At 46.4% G+C, this 17,289-nt stretch overlaps 2 protein-coding genes across 2 annotated transcripts; both read left to right on the top strand.

Moving 5' to 3' along the window:
* The first annotated feature begins 847 nt into the window (after positions 1-847).
* slc25a33 (solute carrier family 25 member 33) lies at positions 848-8,693 on the top strand. Its single transcript, XM_080495983.1, has 7 exons — positions 848-1,050; positions 3,873-4,046; positions 5,480-5,557; positions 6,580-6,680; positions 6,771-6,837; positions 7,487-7,755; positions 7,859-8,693. Exons 1-7 carry the CDS (start codon positions 1,010-1,012, stop codon positions 8,056-8,058), a joined length of 930 nt encoding a protein of 309 aa, XP_080352109.1. The 5' UTR covers positions 848-1,009; the 3' UTR covers positions 8,059-8,693.
* A 2,839-nt stretch (positions 8,694-11,532) lies between these two features.
* Positions 11,533-17,081, top strand: LOC308130633 (uncharacterized protein). Its single transcript, XM_080497046.1, has 8 exons — positions 11,533-11,903; positions 13,212-13,250; positions 13,345-13,653; positions 14,030-14,338; positions 14,441-14,755; positions 15,491-15,640; positions 15,733-15,808; positions 16,651-17,081. Exons 1-7 carry the CDS (start codon positions 11,873-11,875, stop codon positions 15,774-15,776), a joined length of 1,197 nt encoding a protein of 398 aa, XP_080353172.1. The 5' UTR covers positions 11,533-11,872; the 3' UTR covers positions 15,777-15,808; positions 16,651-17,081.
* The last annotated feature ends 208 nt before the right edge of the window (positions 17,082-17,289 follow it).

Genomic DNA, 17,289 nt, shown 5'->3' with positions numbered 1-17,289 from the left:
ATTGTGAATTCTGATGCACATATAAGATTCTAAACTCATGAGTCGCGCAAAATATAAGACAACATACCTCTGAAATGTACAATATATGAAAATGTACCTCTAAAATGTAACCCCAGCTATGTGCGACATAATAAAATATACCTCTCCACAGTAATATATAAGAAAAAAAGCGAAATCTGCCATATACTGTAGATGTTCCTGAAATGTGCAATATATAATCAAATATACCCCAGGCATGTGCTATACATAATACAATATACCTCCGCACAGTGCAATATATAAGACAATAAACCCCTCAAATGTGCAATATGGATAAAATGAAATGTGCATTGCAGAATACAATTAATCTCTGAAATGTGCATTATGGAATACAATTAAATAATCCCTGAAATGTGCATTATATAATAAACTAGAATGTGTCAGAGGAAATGTTGCGTGCCCGCTACTTGTCACAAAGTTACAAATCAACTTTTCATCTCCTTTCATTATTGTCAGGCAGGCAAAAGACATTTGGTCTTAAAAATGTGACATTTAAAATACATTTTACCTTAGAAATTATAATTTATCTACAGTATATATGAATGACACAGTGTCCAGTGCAGCACAGAATATTCCTGCCTTGTATGTAAGTGGAATTATTGAAGGTCAGAAAAGACGCAGCTATTTCTTTTTTTTTTTCTTCTCCCCCCTCCTGTTGTTTTTAGCGTCGCCTGCCACTTGTGCAACAGCTCGCGAGGGGCCAATGAGACGAGGCGGAGCACGTGGCACACGCGTCACAGACAACACCCCCGTCCGGCCCTGTGACGTGGATATGAGCCGCCGCTCCAGTCACCCTGCCGGTCAAAGCTGAAAACTGAGAGACGCGCGCACACAGAGCGATAGAGAGAGAGAGAGAGAGAGAAAGAGAGAAGCGGGGAGGGAGAGAAGCACCGGCAGCTCGGCGGAATCGCACTTCGGTCTCAGACGCGTTTTTCTCCCGGTGTCGTCAGAATATGATGTCCGCTTGAAGATGGCACAGAAAGACACGCTGATGCATCTCTTCGCCGGAGGGTGGGTCACGTTTATTTCCGTCTTTACTGTCACGTCCTCATAACGTCTTTATAATGTCGCGTTGTATTGAAGAGTCGTGTCACCGCAAACCGGTCCGTGTTATTCATTTTCCAGGGTTCCGCGCTGCTAGCTGCCGTTAGCACAGCGGCGATGTTACGACGTGCGTACGGTTTTTCTTCAGTAGCCGGACTCAAGTGTGTTTAATCACTCTCCGAATGCGTGGAGGGGAACGTATATTAACTGGTTATAACTTAACCCATAGATTAATGACGTTTATTGATCAAATTCGCTGAAGCCGCACAGCTGACGTTAGCCGGAAACCTTGAAGTTCGTCTCAGATGTATAGTTCCGTTAAATGACAACATTCTCATTTCTTTAATGCATTGTGCATCTTTTTCGCGCCTCGAGGCTATTCATATAAGCAGGAGTTGTGTTTATGGCAGTCAGTGTGCTGATTTGTCTCAGAATATAGGAAATAACAAGGGTAATTCATGTCCATATGCACTGGCAATAATAAACAACACTGACAGAAATAAGACTTTAAAGCATCACAAATCCACAATGAAAAAAACAGTCGCATTTGCATTGGATGTATAAGTTGCAGGTTTTGGTTTATTAAAGATTATGTTGAAAAAGCTTCTGGATGGCTTATTATCGCACTAATGCAGCATTTACCGCTGTGACGAGTCGGAGACTGACTTCAGTCATGTGTCACGGTCACGTGTAATATTCGTGATATTGCCGTTTGTTTAACTATTCATATTATATCTGAACAGCGAGAGAATGCAAAGGTTTAAAATGTCAGCGCGAACCCAGCGAGATAACTAGATATTGAAACGGCAGTCTAATACGACGCGGTGTTGGCAGCGGTGAGCGTTTAGCTGCTGCGCGGCGTTAGCAGCGGTGAGCGTTTAGCTGCTGCGCGGCGTGAGCAGCGGTGAGCGTTGAGCTGCGCCGCACTATCGTATCGTTTAGCTGCGCGGCGTTAGCAGCGGCGTTAGCCTTTCGCTGCGGCTTGCTCTTATGTAATAGTCTGCAGATCTTTCACAGGGCAGCTGTACATCTCAGCCCCTCTGCCGTGGTTATGTAAGCTTGTGATATAATTAGGTACCAGGATTTCTTATTCGTGCCACTAAAGAAGCTAAAGGCGCATTTTAACAACACTGCTTTGGTTTCAGTGCCAACATGTGATCTGTTGATTCTTTCTATGAGACTTGACGAGGAAGTTGTTTCACTTCATACTTTAAACAAAAACAAGTGATTTTTTTCTTCTTTTTTTAACCTGCCAAAAGAAGCACAATCAATTGGCACATACTTCATAGGATGATTGAATATTTCATGATGTAATGCAATAGAAATACCATATTTGTCCCACAGAAATATTCTTGCATCATAACTCCACACAGGAAGGAACACATAGGGAATAGATTAAATTTAAATATGATAGGATACAGTTAAATAAGTAGTGGCTGGTATTGGAAAAGAAGAATTCATATACCAGAACAATATTCTTCAAAGCCACAACATGTCAAACATATGTAGATACTCCGTCATAGGAGGAGACATTAACTCACAAGTTGCAGATCTTCTAGTAGTAACTGTTTAGCCCTGCATATAACAATATTTATTATTACTTGTCTCATTTTTATTCTGGATCATTGTTATTTTAACTTCTATTTATTCAGTGTGGACCAACAATACAAAATAAAGTATTTATGTTCTATTCTGCACCTCTTTATCTGATTCGGCGTCAACAAGGTGATTTGACTGAAGGCAGATCAGGTGACATTACAGCCTGAGAGACTGCCCCCCCCCCCCCCCCCTCCGGAGTTTCTCACCCAGGGGCAATTTATAATCACTGTAGAAGAAACCCAAACATGCAAACGCTAATAACCCCCCCCCGAATGTCCCATGTCGGTGTTTACTGAGGAATTGTTTAACCATAAATATTGAAATCGTCATGACTGTTCATTGATTATACAACAATGTGTACTAAAAGTATGTACTCGCACTCACACACTTGTTTTGACTCGACACTGGAAAGGAAAACCAGTGAAACTTGTACGACGGCACGGCACCATTATCAACGCACCACGTAAACAACCGTATATGTTGATGTTCTGTGGGTATCGTCATTCTCAGACAGCTCTCCGTCTCTGCCCCACACACACACACTCATCCCGCCAGTTCTTATCTTTCGTGGTCATCGTTCACGGCCACCACAACTCCGCGCACACATCTGCTTTCAACATGTGTTTGTTTGTCGGATCAATACGTAACTTGCAGAACTTAATGAAAGTTGTGCTCGGCCTCTGCCCTCTGGAGACGTAACTGGTCGGGGGACAACTGGGTCAGGTGTTCTATTTGAAATGTTTGATGCCGTCCTCCAGGCACGGCGTGAAGGCTTAATCTAATCTGTTCCAGACCTCTTAAGCCCATCAGTGCCAAGGTTAAATGGTTAATGAAGGCTGTGCCGGTGGGAGAAAGTGTTGATTTAAATTCGTGTTTCGGGTCGACTCGGACTGCTTTTTGACCATACATAATTGTTCGTTGCGTTTGGTCGAAGCTTCCTCGGCCGCGTGACGATGGAAACGCTCTCCTTGTGAGGCGCCCTGCTAATAATAGAATGAAGCAGGTTAACTTCAGTACCAGGGGTCGTGCTGGACTTTCTTCAGTTTTGCCTGAAAACGATCTGCCCCGTGTGATATAATCTGTGGGGCTGGTGGACGGCCGGCCTCCTGAACTCCCTCACACCGGTGCACCTCCTGCCTTGTCCCGCCGCTCGCCGGCCGCTAACCCCGGCGTTTCGTCTCGTTCTGCAGATGTAGTGGTACGATTGGGGCCATCGTGACCTGCCCGCTGGAGGTGCTGAAGACGCGCCTGCAGTCCTCCGGCATCGGCCTGCGGCCCGTCTTCCAGGTCCAGTTGGGCACCCTGAGCGGCGCCGGGGTGATCCGACCGGGGACCGTGACCCCCGGGCTGCTGCAGGTCCTGCGGTGAGTCTGTCTGTCTGTCTGTCTGTGCTTTGTGTTGTGAGCCTCCCCTGAGACGTCTTTGTTTTCCTGTCTGCTGCAGAACAAAGTGTTCTTCCTTACAGCTGCTGCACATCGAGGTCATACCTGATGTAAACACCTGTGCTTTTAACCCTTTGTGGAACGACATGCTGGGAAACTATGTTTCCGTCACACGGTGTTTTAATTTTGGACTTCCGATGCCGTGTAGAATTTCACAAGCTCACATGTCACACACATACACACACACACTCTTGTATTGTGTCGGTTGATGTTTGAGAGGAACGTGGAAGTCAAATGTCGAGGGTTTTTTAAAGAAAGAAGTGTTGCAATATCAACTTTTTTGTGGTTCTTGCTATTTTAATAGAATAGAAATACTTTATTAATTCATCCCTGGATGAAATTCTTTTGATGTGTGGAAAAAGCCTGTTATTCCCCCTCTCTCTCGTCTCGCCACGAAGGCGTGTAATCCCGTCCCACATAAATCCAGGATTAAGAACACAGTGTCCTGTTCATATTTCCTGTTTTGAAGCAGCCGTGACGAGCGGCACAGGCGCCACTTTTTCCTCCAGACGTTAAGTTGCGCTTCAAACCATTTTATTATGGCCGACGTTAAAATAAGCCTTTTAATGTGCGTTCCTCCGATAGGAGAAACTAGAAGCTGCCCGGTGGGCCTCCAGGCACGAGGGATGCTTTTCCGCATGGTGCCCGCGTCGGTGTTGTGTTACACTGAGCGTGACCAGGCTGTAGACTGAACCGGTCTGGACTGGCGGCTGCTGCAGCTGCAGGCTGTAAATGTGACAAAATGTCTAACAGACTGTTTCTGCCGTCAAAGGACAATAAATTCTTTGTCAATTTGTGGAAAGATATTTATTTTTAGGTTGATTAAAGATGAAACTGACTGATTTGGAAGAAAGTACTTGCTGCGACTGCTGTTATGTAAAGTAAATAAATTGTCCTCCTCGCGTTACTGAAACCTCAGGAGGGAAGGATAGTCTGACCTGAACAAGGTCAATGACGCGTTTGTGAGGTCAGCATGGAGGTGTTTGGTGTCACTTTAGAGAAAAACTTGAGTGTTGGAGCCCCACATGAGGGGCGAATTACAGATAATGACCCAAAGTGCAGCGCTCGGGCGCAGGCAGGACGGTCTGTCCCCGGACCTTTAAGGTCACCTCTTGGAAACGGGTGAAAGCCTCCGCGGCTGACGTCAGGATTCAAAGACCACATGGGGCACAAACTGTGGTGCCAACAAAGCTGGCTGGTGTAACTCTGAGAATGATTACACCAGCGAGGCGCAGAGCCTGGATCGTCCTGCACTATTAATGTCGCAACGCTTCAACAACACTGAAAGGTCCCCGCCAGGACAGATGTCATGTTTTCACTGTGTTTTAATGAGGGAAAAAATCTTTTTGTTTCAGGTCCATTCTGGAAAAGGAGGGACCAAGATCTCTTTTCCGTGGACTTGGGCCAAACCTCGTTGGCGTCGCCCCTTCAAGGTACAATCCGTTCAGCGCTGCGCGGTTCAGTTTCACACACTGAGCCGTCGCTTCATTCAAATAAAGCCAAGAAATGGGGATATTAATGTCATTACCTATTTCTGTGAAGTGCTCAGACGCTTCAGCGAGGATCTCCAAACACAAAGCGCTGATACTCTAAGCTCAGTTTGAACGCCTCAGTTTGCTTTGAAACAGGAAGTTGCGGTCCTCCAGAGTTTGAGGCGTTCGGCTCGTCGACACGAGGAAGCTTCGTCAGTGTTCACGTGCAGCCGTTCACAAACTCATAAAAAAGCTCCCGTGACTCACGATAAATGAGGCGTCGGCTACCAATTATGACTGAGAGTGGAACTGAAATTCACTTTGTGACTTTCACTATTATGTCCATTTCAAATAAGTCATCTGTACTTTGCCCCGTTTCCTCATTGTGCGACTTGTATTACTGTCCAACGTTAAGTCTGGATTCATGATTCATATGTTGATTATACTTTGAGATGCATGAGGGGAAAAAAAAAGCCCTTGTTTTCTCTCCACCAGTTAATTAGTAGTCGCAATATTCTCCTTTGCCCGGTCATTCCACTGTGCCTGTGATTTACTTGCCAACTTGGCTGGGGGTTCGGTGTGTGTGTGTGTGTGTGTGTGTGTGTGTGTGTGTGTGTGTGTGTGTGTGTGTGTGTGTGTGTGTGTGTGTGTGTGTGTGTGTGTGTGTGTGTGTGTGTGTGTGTGTGTGTGTGTGTGTGTGTGTGTGTGTGTGTGTGTGTGTGTGTGTGTGTGTGTGTGTGTGTGTGTGTGTACGCGCACGCGCTTGCTCAGCCCGCCGGGTTCCAGAAACCAGGCAGAGCGAGTTGGCGCCGGTAAACAGAAGACTCTGGGTGCTCATTGTGGAAACGGCTCAATGCGAATCATTAAACTATTATGATGCGGCCACATTGTGCCAATACATCACCGTCCAGGCACAGCTTGTTCATGTTCACAGCTGCGCCCCAATGACACTTTCTTTTCTGTTTTTTTTTTTTTTGTTTCAGAGCCATTTACTTCGCAGCGTACTCCAAATCTAAAGAGGTTTTCAATGGACTGCTGGTCCCCAACAGTGGGTTTGTGCACATGTCGTCCGCTGGAACTGCAGGTGAGCCCCGTCTGGGTTTCTAATCCTACGCAGTGAAGCTCAACCACAAGAGGTTCAGCTTGAGACTTATGTGCTCGTTCTGCTCCACAGCGTTTGTTACCAACTCTCTGATGAACCCCATCTGGATGGTGAAGACCAGGATGCAGCTGGAGAAGAAGTACGTGCAGCGTTTACATAGTGAAATGGTTGAGAGCTGAGGTATCGGCCAGAGTCACCCGGCCTCGTGGCGGGTGTAGAATGACTCTGTATGAAGTGAAGTGAACCCTCTGCCGCTGCACTGTCCTTGGGTTGTGTGGTCTAGGGGCCCAAGCGAGTGACCGGCCGCCATAAATAAACAGTGCTGACGCACTGTCCTGCGCGCAGGACCAAGAGTCTATATTTACATTGCCAAGTACCGGGCAGTGGTATCAGGTGAAGTCACCTGTCCTGAAGCCACTTGGCTTTATGAATGAGGAAGGAGTGCAGGAATTACTTGAGATTAAACCAAGTTACTCATTCAAACCAATGAGGTACATTCAGGTGCACTTCCTTGTACCAGTGACCTTGGGCTAAGCCCCGCCCCCAAATGCAAACAATGCAACTGCTAACCTCGTGACTCGAGGGTGACTGAAGCACATGCTATTGCGATGTGAGGGATGAACAGCAGGGTTTACTTCATCCCATTTCCAAAACAGAAAACTAACACTAACCGGTCGCGTGTTTTCCCTGAAAAGACAAACGACCTCATGGTTTCAACCGGCTTCGTTTCTGAATGCCTGAAATTGACCCAAGATGTCACATTGACCTCGGAACTGTACTTATTTCAGAGCCAGAGGGGAAAAGAAGATGAACGCGCTGCAGTGCGCTCGCTACGTTTACCAGACGGAGGGCGTGCGGGGATTCTACCGCGGCCTGACGGCGTCCTACGCCGGCATCTCCGAGACCATGATCTGCTTCCTGATCTACGAGACGCTGAAGAAGCAAATCGCCAAGGACCAGTTCGGCCAAACCGAGAAGGGAGCCTCGGACTTCCTGAGCCTGATGTTGGCAGCTGCATTTTCAAAGGGCTGTGCGTCGTGCATAGCTTACCCACACGGTAACGCTTCCTCACTTTCTTCAGGGAGCCAAACAGGAACTACTTCTTCTGTTTTGTTTTTTTTTTAATGAGATGACTGACTTATGTAATTCTGTCTCTGCAGAGGTCATCCGGACGAGGCTGCGAGAGGAAGGCAGCAAGTACAAATATTTGTTCCAGACGGGGAGGTTAATAGCCATGGAGGAAGGCTACGCAGCTTTTTATAGAGGACTCATTCCACAGCTAATTCGGCAAATCCCCAACACGGCGATCGTCCTCTCCTCCTACGAACTGATAGTCCATCTGCTGGGAGACTCCAAGTGAGGACTAAACTTGAAAGTTGGGATTTCCCTGGAAGACGGGAAGGAAAGAAAAAAAAAGAAATCACTGAAGAGACTTTGAAAAGAGAAAATGTAGCACACACACACGTTTTTGTTGTTGTTCTTCTTCTTTGATGTGGTGCTACAAAGACACTTGGAGCAGAAGCAGGCTGTGCTGTCGTCCAAAGAGCTAAACGCAGTAGTTGTCATGGCGGTACGCGCTGGAACCCCGAGCCTGTGAAAAGGTCATCCTGTGAAAGAGGACTATGGTTTTAAGTTAACTAAAGTAAATTATTTTTGTTATTTCACGACAGTGTTTTTTTCTGTTTCCTTTTTATCAGAGGCGCACGCACCCTCGCACAGACTCGGTTGGTTAATGAAGGGTTACCAGTGCTGATCACAGTGCTGCTCTTTGATTGTGACAAACACACACTTTTGAGATTTCTGCTGTATTTGAAGTTAACGTTACAGAGAAATGTATCATATTTTTCATTAATATATATATATACATGGATGCAGACTTATTTGTTATGTTTGTTTTTGTTGGTTTTTTTGTGTGTGAAAATGGTCACCTTTTACAATATAAAGAGAAATTGGCTGTTTATTTTACCAGTTGCTCAATAAAATGCATCGAAATGCTGGCGTTTAACCCAGAAATGATATTGAGCCGTCCTCACGGAGCACGAGGAGGAAGCCCTTTGATCTCACAAAGGGCTTTAGGAGTTTGGTGTATGGGAGGACCGGATCTGGTCAATGATTCGTAGTCTGATTCACCCGTCACCTCATTTCCAGTAGATCCTAGATCATACCGATCCTGCATTTTACTCTCCCGTGACTGAAGTGACCAAGCTGAGTTAGATTTTTTTTTTAACCAGAAAGTTGCTCTGTACTCCACTTTCTAACAAAATGTTCCGAAGCCTTCGGGAAATGAGTAACATTACCTTGTGGTTTTTAATTGGTTAGTCACCCCGAGGCCTTTCCTCAGAGACATGACTCAGCAGAACGCGTCCCCTTCCTGGTAAGCTTGAGTCGTTTTGTCCACGTTGTCTTTTCCAGCCAGAGGAGTGGGAGGACGGCGGCAGGAGTGGCAACACACACACACACACACAGAGCTCCATCTTCCATCAGGATGTTCCTCATAAATGGAGCTTGCACTGTCTTCTGGTTAGAAAATCCCACACCATCATTTTGAAACTTGAGGTTGACATAAGTCATTTTTTTTTCTTTATAAGTAAAATTTAGAGTGAGTTCTTCATAGAGAAGTAGTTGAACATGAGTTTGAACCATCATGTTTGGCCTTTTTGGGTTTTTTTTTCTTTTTTTGTTTGATATAATCTAAAGTCAACATAATTTCAAACTGTTCAGCTGTCTCATGTGAAACCCACTTGATCAAGATGAACAATATTTAACATTTTAGAGCCCATTTTTCATCTTTTGTAGGCCAGACTGATAAAATAGTCACATAACCTTTCAATTTAAACAGAAAATGAATGTAAATTCAACTTAAAAGCCAATTTAATTGGTACCTCCTGCTGCAAAACTGTTGAAAAATCACGTTAATTATTAATGCACATTGTCGCCTGGCTTATTGGTATCAGTTTGGGTCTTGGTATTGAGTTATGTCCATTATTCTTTTGAAAAATTAAGTTGCATGTTTTTTTCTTTTCTACAGTTTGGTGGCCGGATTGGCGCCTCCTGCAGGCCGGTTTTATTCCCCTGTACTGGAGTCCTCAGTGAAAATGGCCTATTATATTTAATACATCCACTTTGAGTCAGTGCAGAGCTAAACTGCTGTCGAGTCTATTTAAATAGACAATCCCTCCGGTGAATGACACTAGAAAGTGTGAGTTGGAGGCTGGCAGAGGACGGACATGTCCGGCCTGCATGGTCCTCGGTGTCTGAGGACAGTCGCAGCCGCACAAGGTCGTCTGCTTTGGGGCTGCTGCACACCTCAAACCTAAAAAAGTTTCTGCAGTTGAACTTGCAAGAGATGAATGCAATACAAAGAAAAACTGAGATCGACAAACCATTTGCCGCAGTTTCAGTTTTATCAGTCGTCCCAATGAATCCTGACAGACGATCACTGACCTCAACAGAGGACAATCATGGGTGAGTTTGTTTCCTCCTGTGACAAAGCAACAACAACAACAAGTTAAATCATTTTAAGGTTCCCACAGTGACTACAAGCAGCATTTCATGTTTCCTGATTGACGTACAAACTGCTACTGCTTCCATGCACAGGAGTGTATTTAGTACATAAATACAGACTTAATGTTAAAGTCTCTTCTGACTGAAGGATTAAAGGAGGAATGCAAAATAAAAGGGCAAGGCACTGCAAGACATTCAGTCACCTTGGGACATACACTGCCCGGCCAAAACAAAGGTCTCAAAGGGAACTTTAGTGATTGGGACTGGACCGGTGTGTCGACGTGAGAAAACCTCTCGATAAGTAAAGATGGTCCGATGAAATAAGAGTTTGTGACCCTTTTTTTTGGTGTGGTTTTTTGGTTTTTTTTTTGGACCAGGCAGAGTATAATGAATGTGTTGAGTGGATAAAAGGAGATCAAGCCAACAATAATCACAATGATATCATTGCGTCAGAGCTGAACAATACAGGCAGTGACATGACGAACCCGTCACAGGGAAGTTCCAGCCTTTCTGCTGAGAAAAGAAAATCTTCAGTTACTGAAAGATTTCTCAAGAACGTTTTCTAAAGATTACAACAAACGTTCCACTATTTGGTTGCCGGGATGGAAATGAATCATCGACTTCTTCTTTGTCACAGACATGCTTATCCCGAACAAATAAACTGCAACCGTGGCAAAGCCGAGGCAATGGCCTGTAATCTAGTTACACATGAAAACGTCATTTCTATTGTGGCGGAAGGAAAAAAACCAACTCATTTTCCATCAGTCTCTTTAACTAAAAGGCTGAAGCTAAACAGCCCGAAGAACTGGAGTTACTGGATTGAGTCAAACGTTGAGGATAACTATTTGTATTTTAGTCAAAGGAGAAAAAAAATTCAGCAGTTTCCACAGTCGCAAATAAATCTGCTTGCTCATGTGGATGCTTTGGGTGTTTCTCCTCGAAATATAGCATTTGGTGCTATACAAATAAAGTTGAATTGAATTGAAATTGACTTGAACTATCGCAAGACAGTTTTTTTCCCCATAATGGAGGTGAATTTTTGTTGAAAGTAAGATTGTAAGATGTTTATAATTGAATTTCAAATCTTGTGTCTTCTTATGCTTCTGTGTATAATATTATTATTATTATTATTAATAATAATAATAATAATAATAATAATAATAATAATAATAATAATAATAATAATAATAATAATAATAATAATAATAATAATAATGTGTGTAGGTGAACATGGTGGAGATATAATGTTGTGCAGACGTCCCGCGGACCCTGCCCGCTGCGGCTGCGGCCCTGGCCGGGAGGAGGTGACCTCCATCGGGGGGGATAATCGCCGCGGGACGCAGCAGCGCTGCGGCTGTGCTGACCTCTGTCTGCCGCAGGGAGAAGGGCTCAGCGCCGGGATCGACGTCCCTGACCGTTGACGTGAGCAGGGCGGCCCGGAGGCATGCTGCCACCCGGACACGGGCCGCATGGTGCTGTGACGGTTCCCCCCGGCGGCTCTGGACGCGGGCATCGACCGCTGCTGGCTGCGCGCGAGCCTCGAGCCTCGAGCCGCGACTGCTGCTGCTGCTGCTGCTAGCCGCTAGCTGATTAGCCGTTAGCTCCTCCCGGCTCGGACTAAAAACGCTCTCCTCACTGCCGGCCGTCTGATGGAAGGGTGACGGGGAACGATGCAGAGTTTCCTCCATTTCCTCCTGGCAGGTAAGCTCATCCCGGGGTGGATAAACCCGCCCGGTAGCCCCCCCCATCCGGCTAAAGTAGCTGCTGTTAGTGGGATGAAGCGATGAGCTCGGCTTTACTTCACTTTGTTTTTATAGCTCAGCTCTTCAAGTCTGGGAAAGGATTTGTAGAACGTGTGTGATTTCTGGAATAGTTGTTTACATGTAAACATTCCTCTCCTGCCATGGAGGGACGATGATCCTACAGTGGACCTGAGAATTAATGTCAATTAATGTCAATTATTAATGTCGTCAAATACGGACGAGAAACAATCCTAAAAGGACGGAACATATTTTATACTGAAAGAAACAAAAAAAGTTTCTCACAGTGGCCATGAAGAGGATTAGAACAATCAGACTGTCAAAGAACAACCACTATTTGGCACAAAACTACCACAGACATGAAACAAACATAACATAATGGCCAACAGGCACAAAACGAGCTAAAATGAACAGAAAACTACCACAAACAATAGCAAAACTACCACAAAAGTGAATGAAACTATATCACCAACTAACCACCGTCATGCAAAACTAATTACAAACAGACATAAAACACTGCCAGCAGGCACACAACAAACATAAATTGATATAAAACTACCATGAACAATGAAAACTACCACAAAGAGGCGAGGATTACTGCTAATTGGTATGACACAACCACCAACATGCACAAAACAAGCCCAGGACCAACATTAACAGGAGAAACAAGCATGAAGCAACAAGCATGAAAAAACAATGACTAATGGACACAAAACAAACACAATCAGACCTCGTGATTTCTATCTACATTTTTTTCCCATAACCTCTTTCCAGTACATGTTCAAGATTACTTGTAAGAGACAAAATATAGAAGTGAAGTGCAACAGTTAAAAAAAAAAAGAATGAAAGAAATAGAGAAGAACAACCTAATAATGATGGAGACGTCACAGATGGTCACTAAGAGACTTTAAAATACTGCGAAACAAGAGCAGAGTTGCGGTATTTTCCAGCGTAGCGTATAAATCTACTCCCAGCAGCATCGAGACCCGAGTGAGACGAACATTTAACACAAAAAACATGAAGCACTCGTCACTTTGTGCAGGAAGGAGGCTCGGGAGGCTTTTTACCTGCTGTGAGATTCCACTAAAGTTATTGTTATTTATTGTTATTACCCTCCTGCAGGTTCATTCTGACGTGGGCCTTTGGCAGGTTGTAGTTACTGGAGCTTCAAATGCCGCCAGTGATGTCATGTTTGGCGACGCCAGTGTGTCCACAGCTCACTGACTGATGTTTGGTCTTGTCCCTCCAGGCGTCTTCGCTGCTCGTTGGGACGGAGCCTCTGCTCTCGGTAAGCCCCACTTCCACACCAGCCGACCCTACGCGCCGCCCTCCCGCCCCCTAAAGCCCCCCCCCCCCCCCCCCCCCTCTCCTCTGCTCCGCAGGCGGGGTCCGACTGGCGGACGGGGACAACAAGTGCTCCGGCAGGGTGGAGGTGCGCCGCCACGACCAGTGGGGGACGGTGTGCGACCACGGCTGGGACCTGCGCGAGGCCTACGTGGTGTGCCTGCAGCTGGGCTGCGGTCTGGCCGAGGCCGCCCTGCCCGGCGCGGCGTACGGCGCCGGCCGGGGGGAGATCTGGCTGCGTCACGTCCAGTGCTCGGGACACGAGTCCAGCTTGACGTCCTGCGCCGTCGTCCTCCACAGCAACTTCCACTGCACGCACGAGAACGACGCCGGCGTCAGATGCTCAGGTGAGGCGGCGCTCCGCCGGGATGCCCACGTTGACGTGACGCCGTCGCCCGGAGAACGTGAAAGGCAACTTTTATTTTGAAAAATGCTTCGGTTCTACGGAACTGCTATGGTCCCGGTTCTTCTGCACATGCTCAGTAGAGACAAAAAGAAAGTTTCCCTCCACAGTGTCACGACTGCCCGTCCATATTCTCCTGGCACTTGGTAGCTTTATTTTGACAGTCGCTGTAATTGCAATAGGTCGCCAGGTCAACGTGAAACTTTCCTGAATCGGAAATGCAAAAATGCTGCTTTTTCACTTGAGTCTCTCGTAACTGAAACATCTTCAAAACCTAAATTAATTTCTTTTTCAAATTTTTTTTTTTGACCCCCCCCCAGGTAGCCTGCCATCGCCCACCCTCACCCTGCTCTCCCCCCACGCCGTGTTCACGGCCGGCGAGTCCGTCCGCTTCGGCTGCAGCGTCCTGCTGGGCCACCACCTCAGCGACTTCCACCTGTACAGGCAGGGCGTGGCCACGCCGCTGGTCACGCAGCGCGCCGACCAGACGCAGACCAGGGTGGAGCTGACGCTGTCCGACGTGGAGACGCTGCACCAGGGCAGCTACAGCTGCCGCTACAGGATCCGAGGCGGCTTCCCCTCTCAGCTGCTCGGCTCGCCGCCCAGCAACGCCGTCAACATCACCGTGGGTGAGTCATCGCCGGACCATAGTCCCGCTTTTTACTCTTATTTTGCTGGAGACGTGTTGTCCTGACGCCAGTCCGCCTCGCCCCCCCGCCCCTCCCCCCCAGTGGAGCTCCTGACCCCGCAGCACTGGTACAACACGTCGGCCGAGGCGCCGGCCGGCGCCGTCATCAAGGGCCACGGCTTCAACATCACCTGCTCCACGCCGCAGCAGTACCCCGGGGGCTCCTTCCAGCTGCGCCTCATCCGCTCCAACGGCACGGTGCGCCAGTCGCTGCCCGCCCTCACGCCGGCCGTCACCTTCACCTTCCCCAGCGCCCAGAGCGCCGACGAGGGCTACTACTACTGCCTGTACCGGGTCCAGCTGGGCGGACGCACCTTCCTGTCCAGGGAGAGCCAGCCCCTGCCCATCGCCGTCAGAGGTGAGGCTGCCAGGCGCGCTTCCGCTCCCAGTCCGCTTCCTCCCGGGGCTCGGTGCTTTTATTTTGAAAGTCGCCGTAATAACGATCCAACTTGGTCGTCTGTCCACGACAGTGTATAAACATTGTGGATGTTTAGAGCGGATTGTTGCCCGTCGGCAGGTCCGTGTGGATTCATTGCGAAAACAGCGCCACCTTGTGGCCCAACATCAAAACTACTTTTGCTTTCAGTGTCTTTGGCGGCTTAAGTGGCAAACTTTTTTTTTTTTTTTATTTCAGTTTATTTCATTCATTGTAAACAAAAACAATTCAATACGCTACAGAACTCAAGTTTTCAAATTGCTGAATGAAAGGGGAAAGAGAAAGAAAATTAAACTTATATACTTTTAATGTTTAATGGAAAATTATTATTTGTAATAAAGAGGCGAACGGTCAATAACAAACAATGACTATAAAGTATGAGAGGCCAAACATAGCCGCTCTTGCTTGTATCAGAGTTTTATTTCAGAAAAAATCTTATGCAATTTCTTTGTATTTCAATAATAATCTTTTTAAATTTAAAGTTTTACAATCCTTTAAGTCCTTGCCGCGACTTATCGTTCCCTTTCTGGAAAAAAAAAAGGCAGAAATGAGGCGTTTTTCACTTGAAGCGTCGTCGTCGTCGTCGTGGAAACGTATGCAGAGTTGGTAGAAAACCAGGGTGTGAAAAGTTGCGTGTCGCTCGTTTCCCCCCCTCAGACCCGGACCCCATCCTGAGCCCCATGGTGATCAGCTGGCTGGTGTCCGGCCTGACGCTCGCCGTCGCCGTCGTCGTCATCGTCATCGTGGCCAAGGTGCTGTGCATCAAGGAGAAGAAGCCGTCTGAGCTGGAGCGAGAGACCAGAACCTGTGAGTCCTCCGATACTCCTGCTTTCAACTGAGAGTGTGTGTGTGTGTGTGTGCTTACAGTAACCGGCGTGTGTGTGTGTGTCTGTTCGCAGGTGTGGACAACACTTATGTTGCCTTATCAATCAACAAGCTATGATTGGACGCGTCCGGCTACATGAGCAGAACAAGGTACGGAGGGTTTCTGGTTCTCGCTCCGGGGGAAAAATAGACTTTCTGGGCGTTTTGGTTCGTCTCCAAAAGAAAGAGTCCGAAACGAGTTTCCGTCTGCTGGCGGGAGGATTCATCACAATGAAAATATGTGGATCGTTTCAAAACGTACTCCATCCACCAGCTTCCATAGAAAAGTGGCGAACAGAGAGAACAAGCGTCTGCATGAGCCGCTTCATTATTGCTGCTGCAATCTGATGTTCTGCTGACTCATCATGGTGGATTTAAAAACCGGTTTGCTGTAAGTCAGGGCTGTCGAAGGCATTTTAGCTCAGGTCAAATAGTAACCTGGAAATTCCAACCCTTAATATTTCACTGTGGCGCAAAACGCACGTGATGAAAACGTCAAGATTTTTTGCAAAAACCAAACCAGCACTTGCAAAAATAAGTACAATCTCGACAGAAAGCCAATTTTAATGTTAGATTTTGGTCATAAATACTGAAATCTTCCCGTGTAGCTGTTGTGTTCTGCATGTTTTTACAAATAGGCTTTGAGTTTAACTTTTCATGGCGAGATCACTGATATTTCAGTGTTCAGTTGTCAACACGCTTAAAAGAAATTGTTAAACCCCTTTAAAAAAAAAAAAAGTAAGAATAAAAGACTTAATTAAAAAAAAATCAATACAATATTTGCCCGTGGATCTTTTGTTTAACACTTTGCTGTCAGTGAAACATGAAGGAAATGTGTTTTTCAACTTGTGGCCATTTGTGATATTATCATTTTGCTCATCAGTTTAAATACTGGTGGTTTGATACAAAACATTTTCATTGTGGTCTTTTTGTGTGTGTGTCTGTATCTGCAGAGTTCTCCTGCCGTGTCCCACACACACACACACACACACACACACACACACACGGAAACGTCTGTCCAGGAGCAACGGCAGCCGGACCGAGGTCGGTGTCCGAGGACCAAACGTCAGGCCAGTGACGCCGCGAGAAAAACTGCATGACGGTGAGAATAAAGCACCGCAGGAGACTGACCCACGACATGACGTGTTTTAAGGTGTGAGTCGGTAACGGATCAAACCCCCCGGGGGGGGGGCAGTGAAGGCTTCTCCTCCGGGGGGAAGATAAACTGTAAAGACCAGACTCACACACACAAGACCAACGATCCTCCCACCATCAAGAGGAACGTTCTATTTGGTCACCACTGCTATGCATCGTACGTCAACAGCTGTATGTACATTCATGCACTAACGGGTGTAAATAGTAGCTGTAGTTGATTAAAAAGCTGTTAAAACTTCTGGTGGTTGTCTGCCTGGATTCACACGACAGATATTCTAATATGAAGATGACCTTTTTCTCCTGGAGGCTCTCTGTCCCTCGTTAACACAGGAAGGTTAATCCAAAGCCGTGAAATCGAGGAATTATACTTATCATGATCAATTTCTATACTTTAATTCTGTTTTATTCACATTTGCAAAGAATAGGACGTTCCTCCC

Source organism: Blennius ocellaris (assembly GCF_963422515.1).
Source record: "Blennius ocellaris genome assembly, chromosome: 5".
Taxonomy (NCBI): domain Eukaryota; kingdom Metazoa; phylum Chordata; class Actinopteri; order Blenniiformes; family Blenniidae; genus Blennius; species Blennius ocellaris.
This window is presented reverse-complemented; position numbering and strand designations above follow the sequence as displayed.

Coding starts and splice junctions, on each gene's coding strand:
- slc25a33 (XM_080495983.1), top strand. CDS start 1,010: ATGGCACAGAAAGACACGCTGATGCATCTCTTCGCCGGAGG. Junction 4,047..5,479: donor GGGCTGCTGCAGGTCCTGCG/GTGAGTCTGTCT, acceptor TTTTTGTTTCAG/GTCCATTCTGGAAAAGGAGG. Junction 5,558..6,579: donor GTTGGCGTCGCCCCTTCAAG/GTACAATCCGTT, acceptor TTTTTGTTTCAG/AGCCATTTACTTCGCAGCGT.
- LOC308130633 (XM_080497046.1), top strand. CDS start 11,873: ATGCAGAGTTTCCTCCATTTCCTCCTGGCAG. Junction 11,904..13,211: donor CCTCCATTTCCTCCTGGCAG/GTAAGCTCATCC, acceptor TTGTCCCTCCAG/GCGTCTTCGCTGCTCGTTGG. Junction 13,251..13,344: donor GGACGGAGCCTCTGCTCTCG/GTAAGCCCCACT, acceptor TCTGCTCCGCAG/GCGGGGTCCGACTGGCGGAC.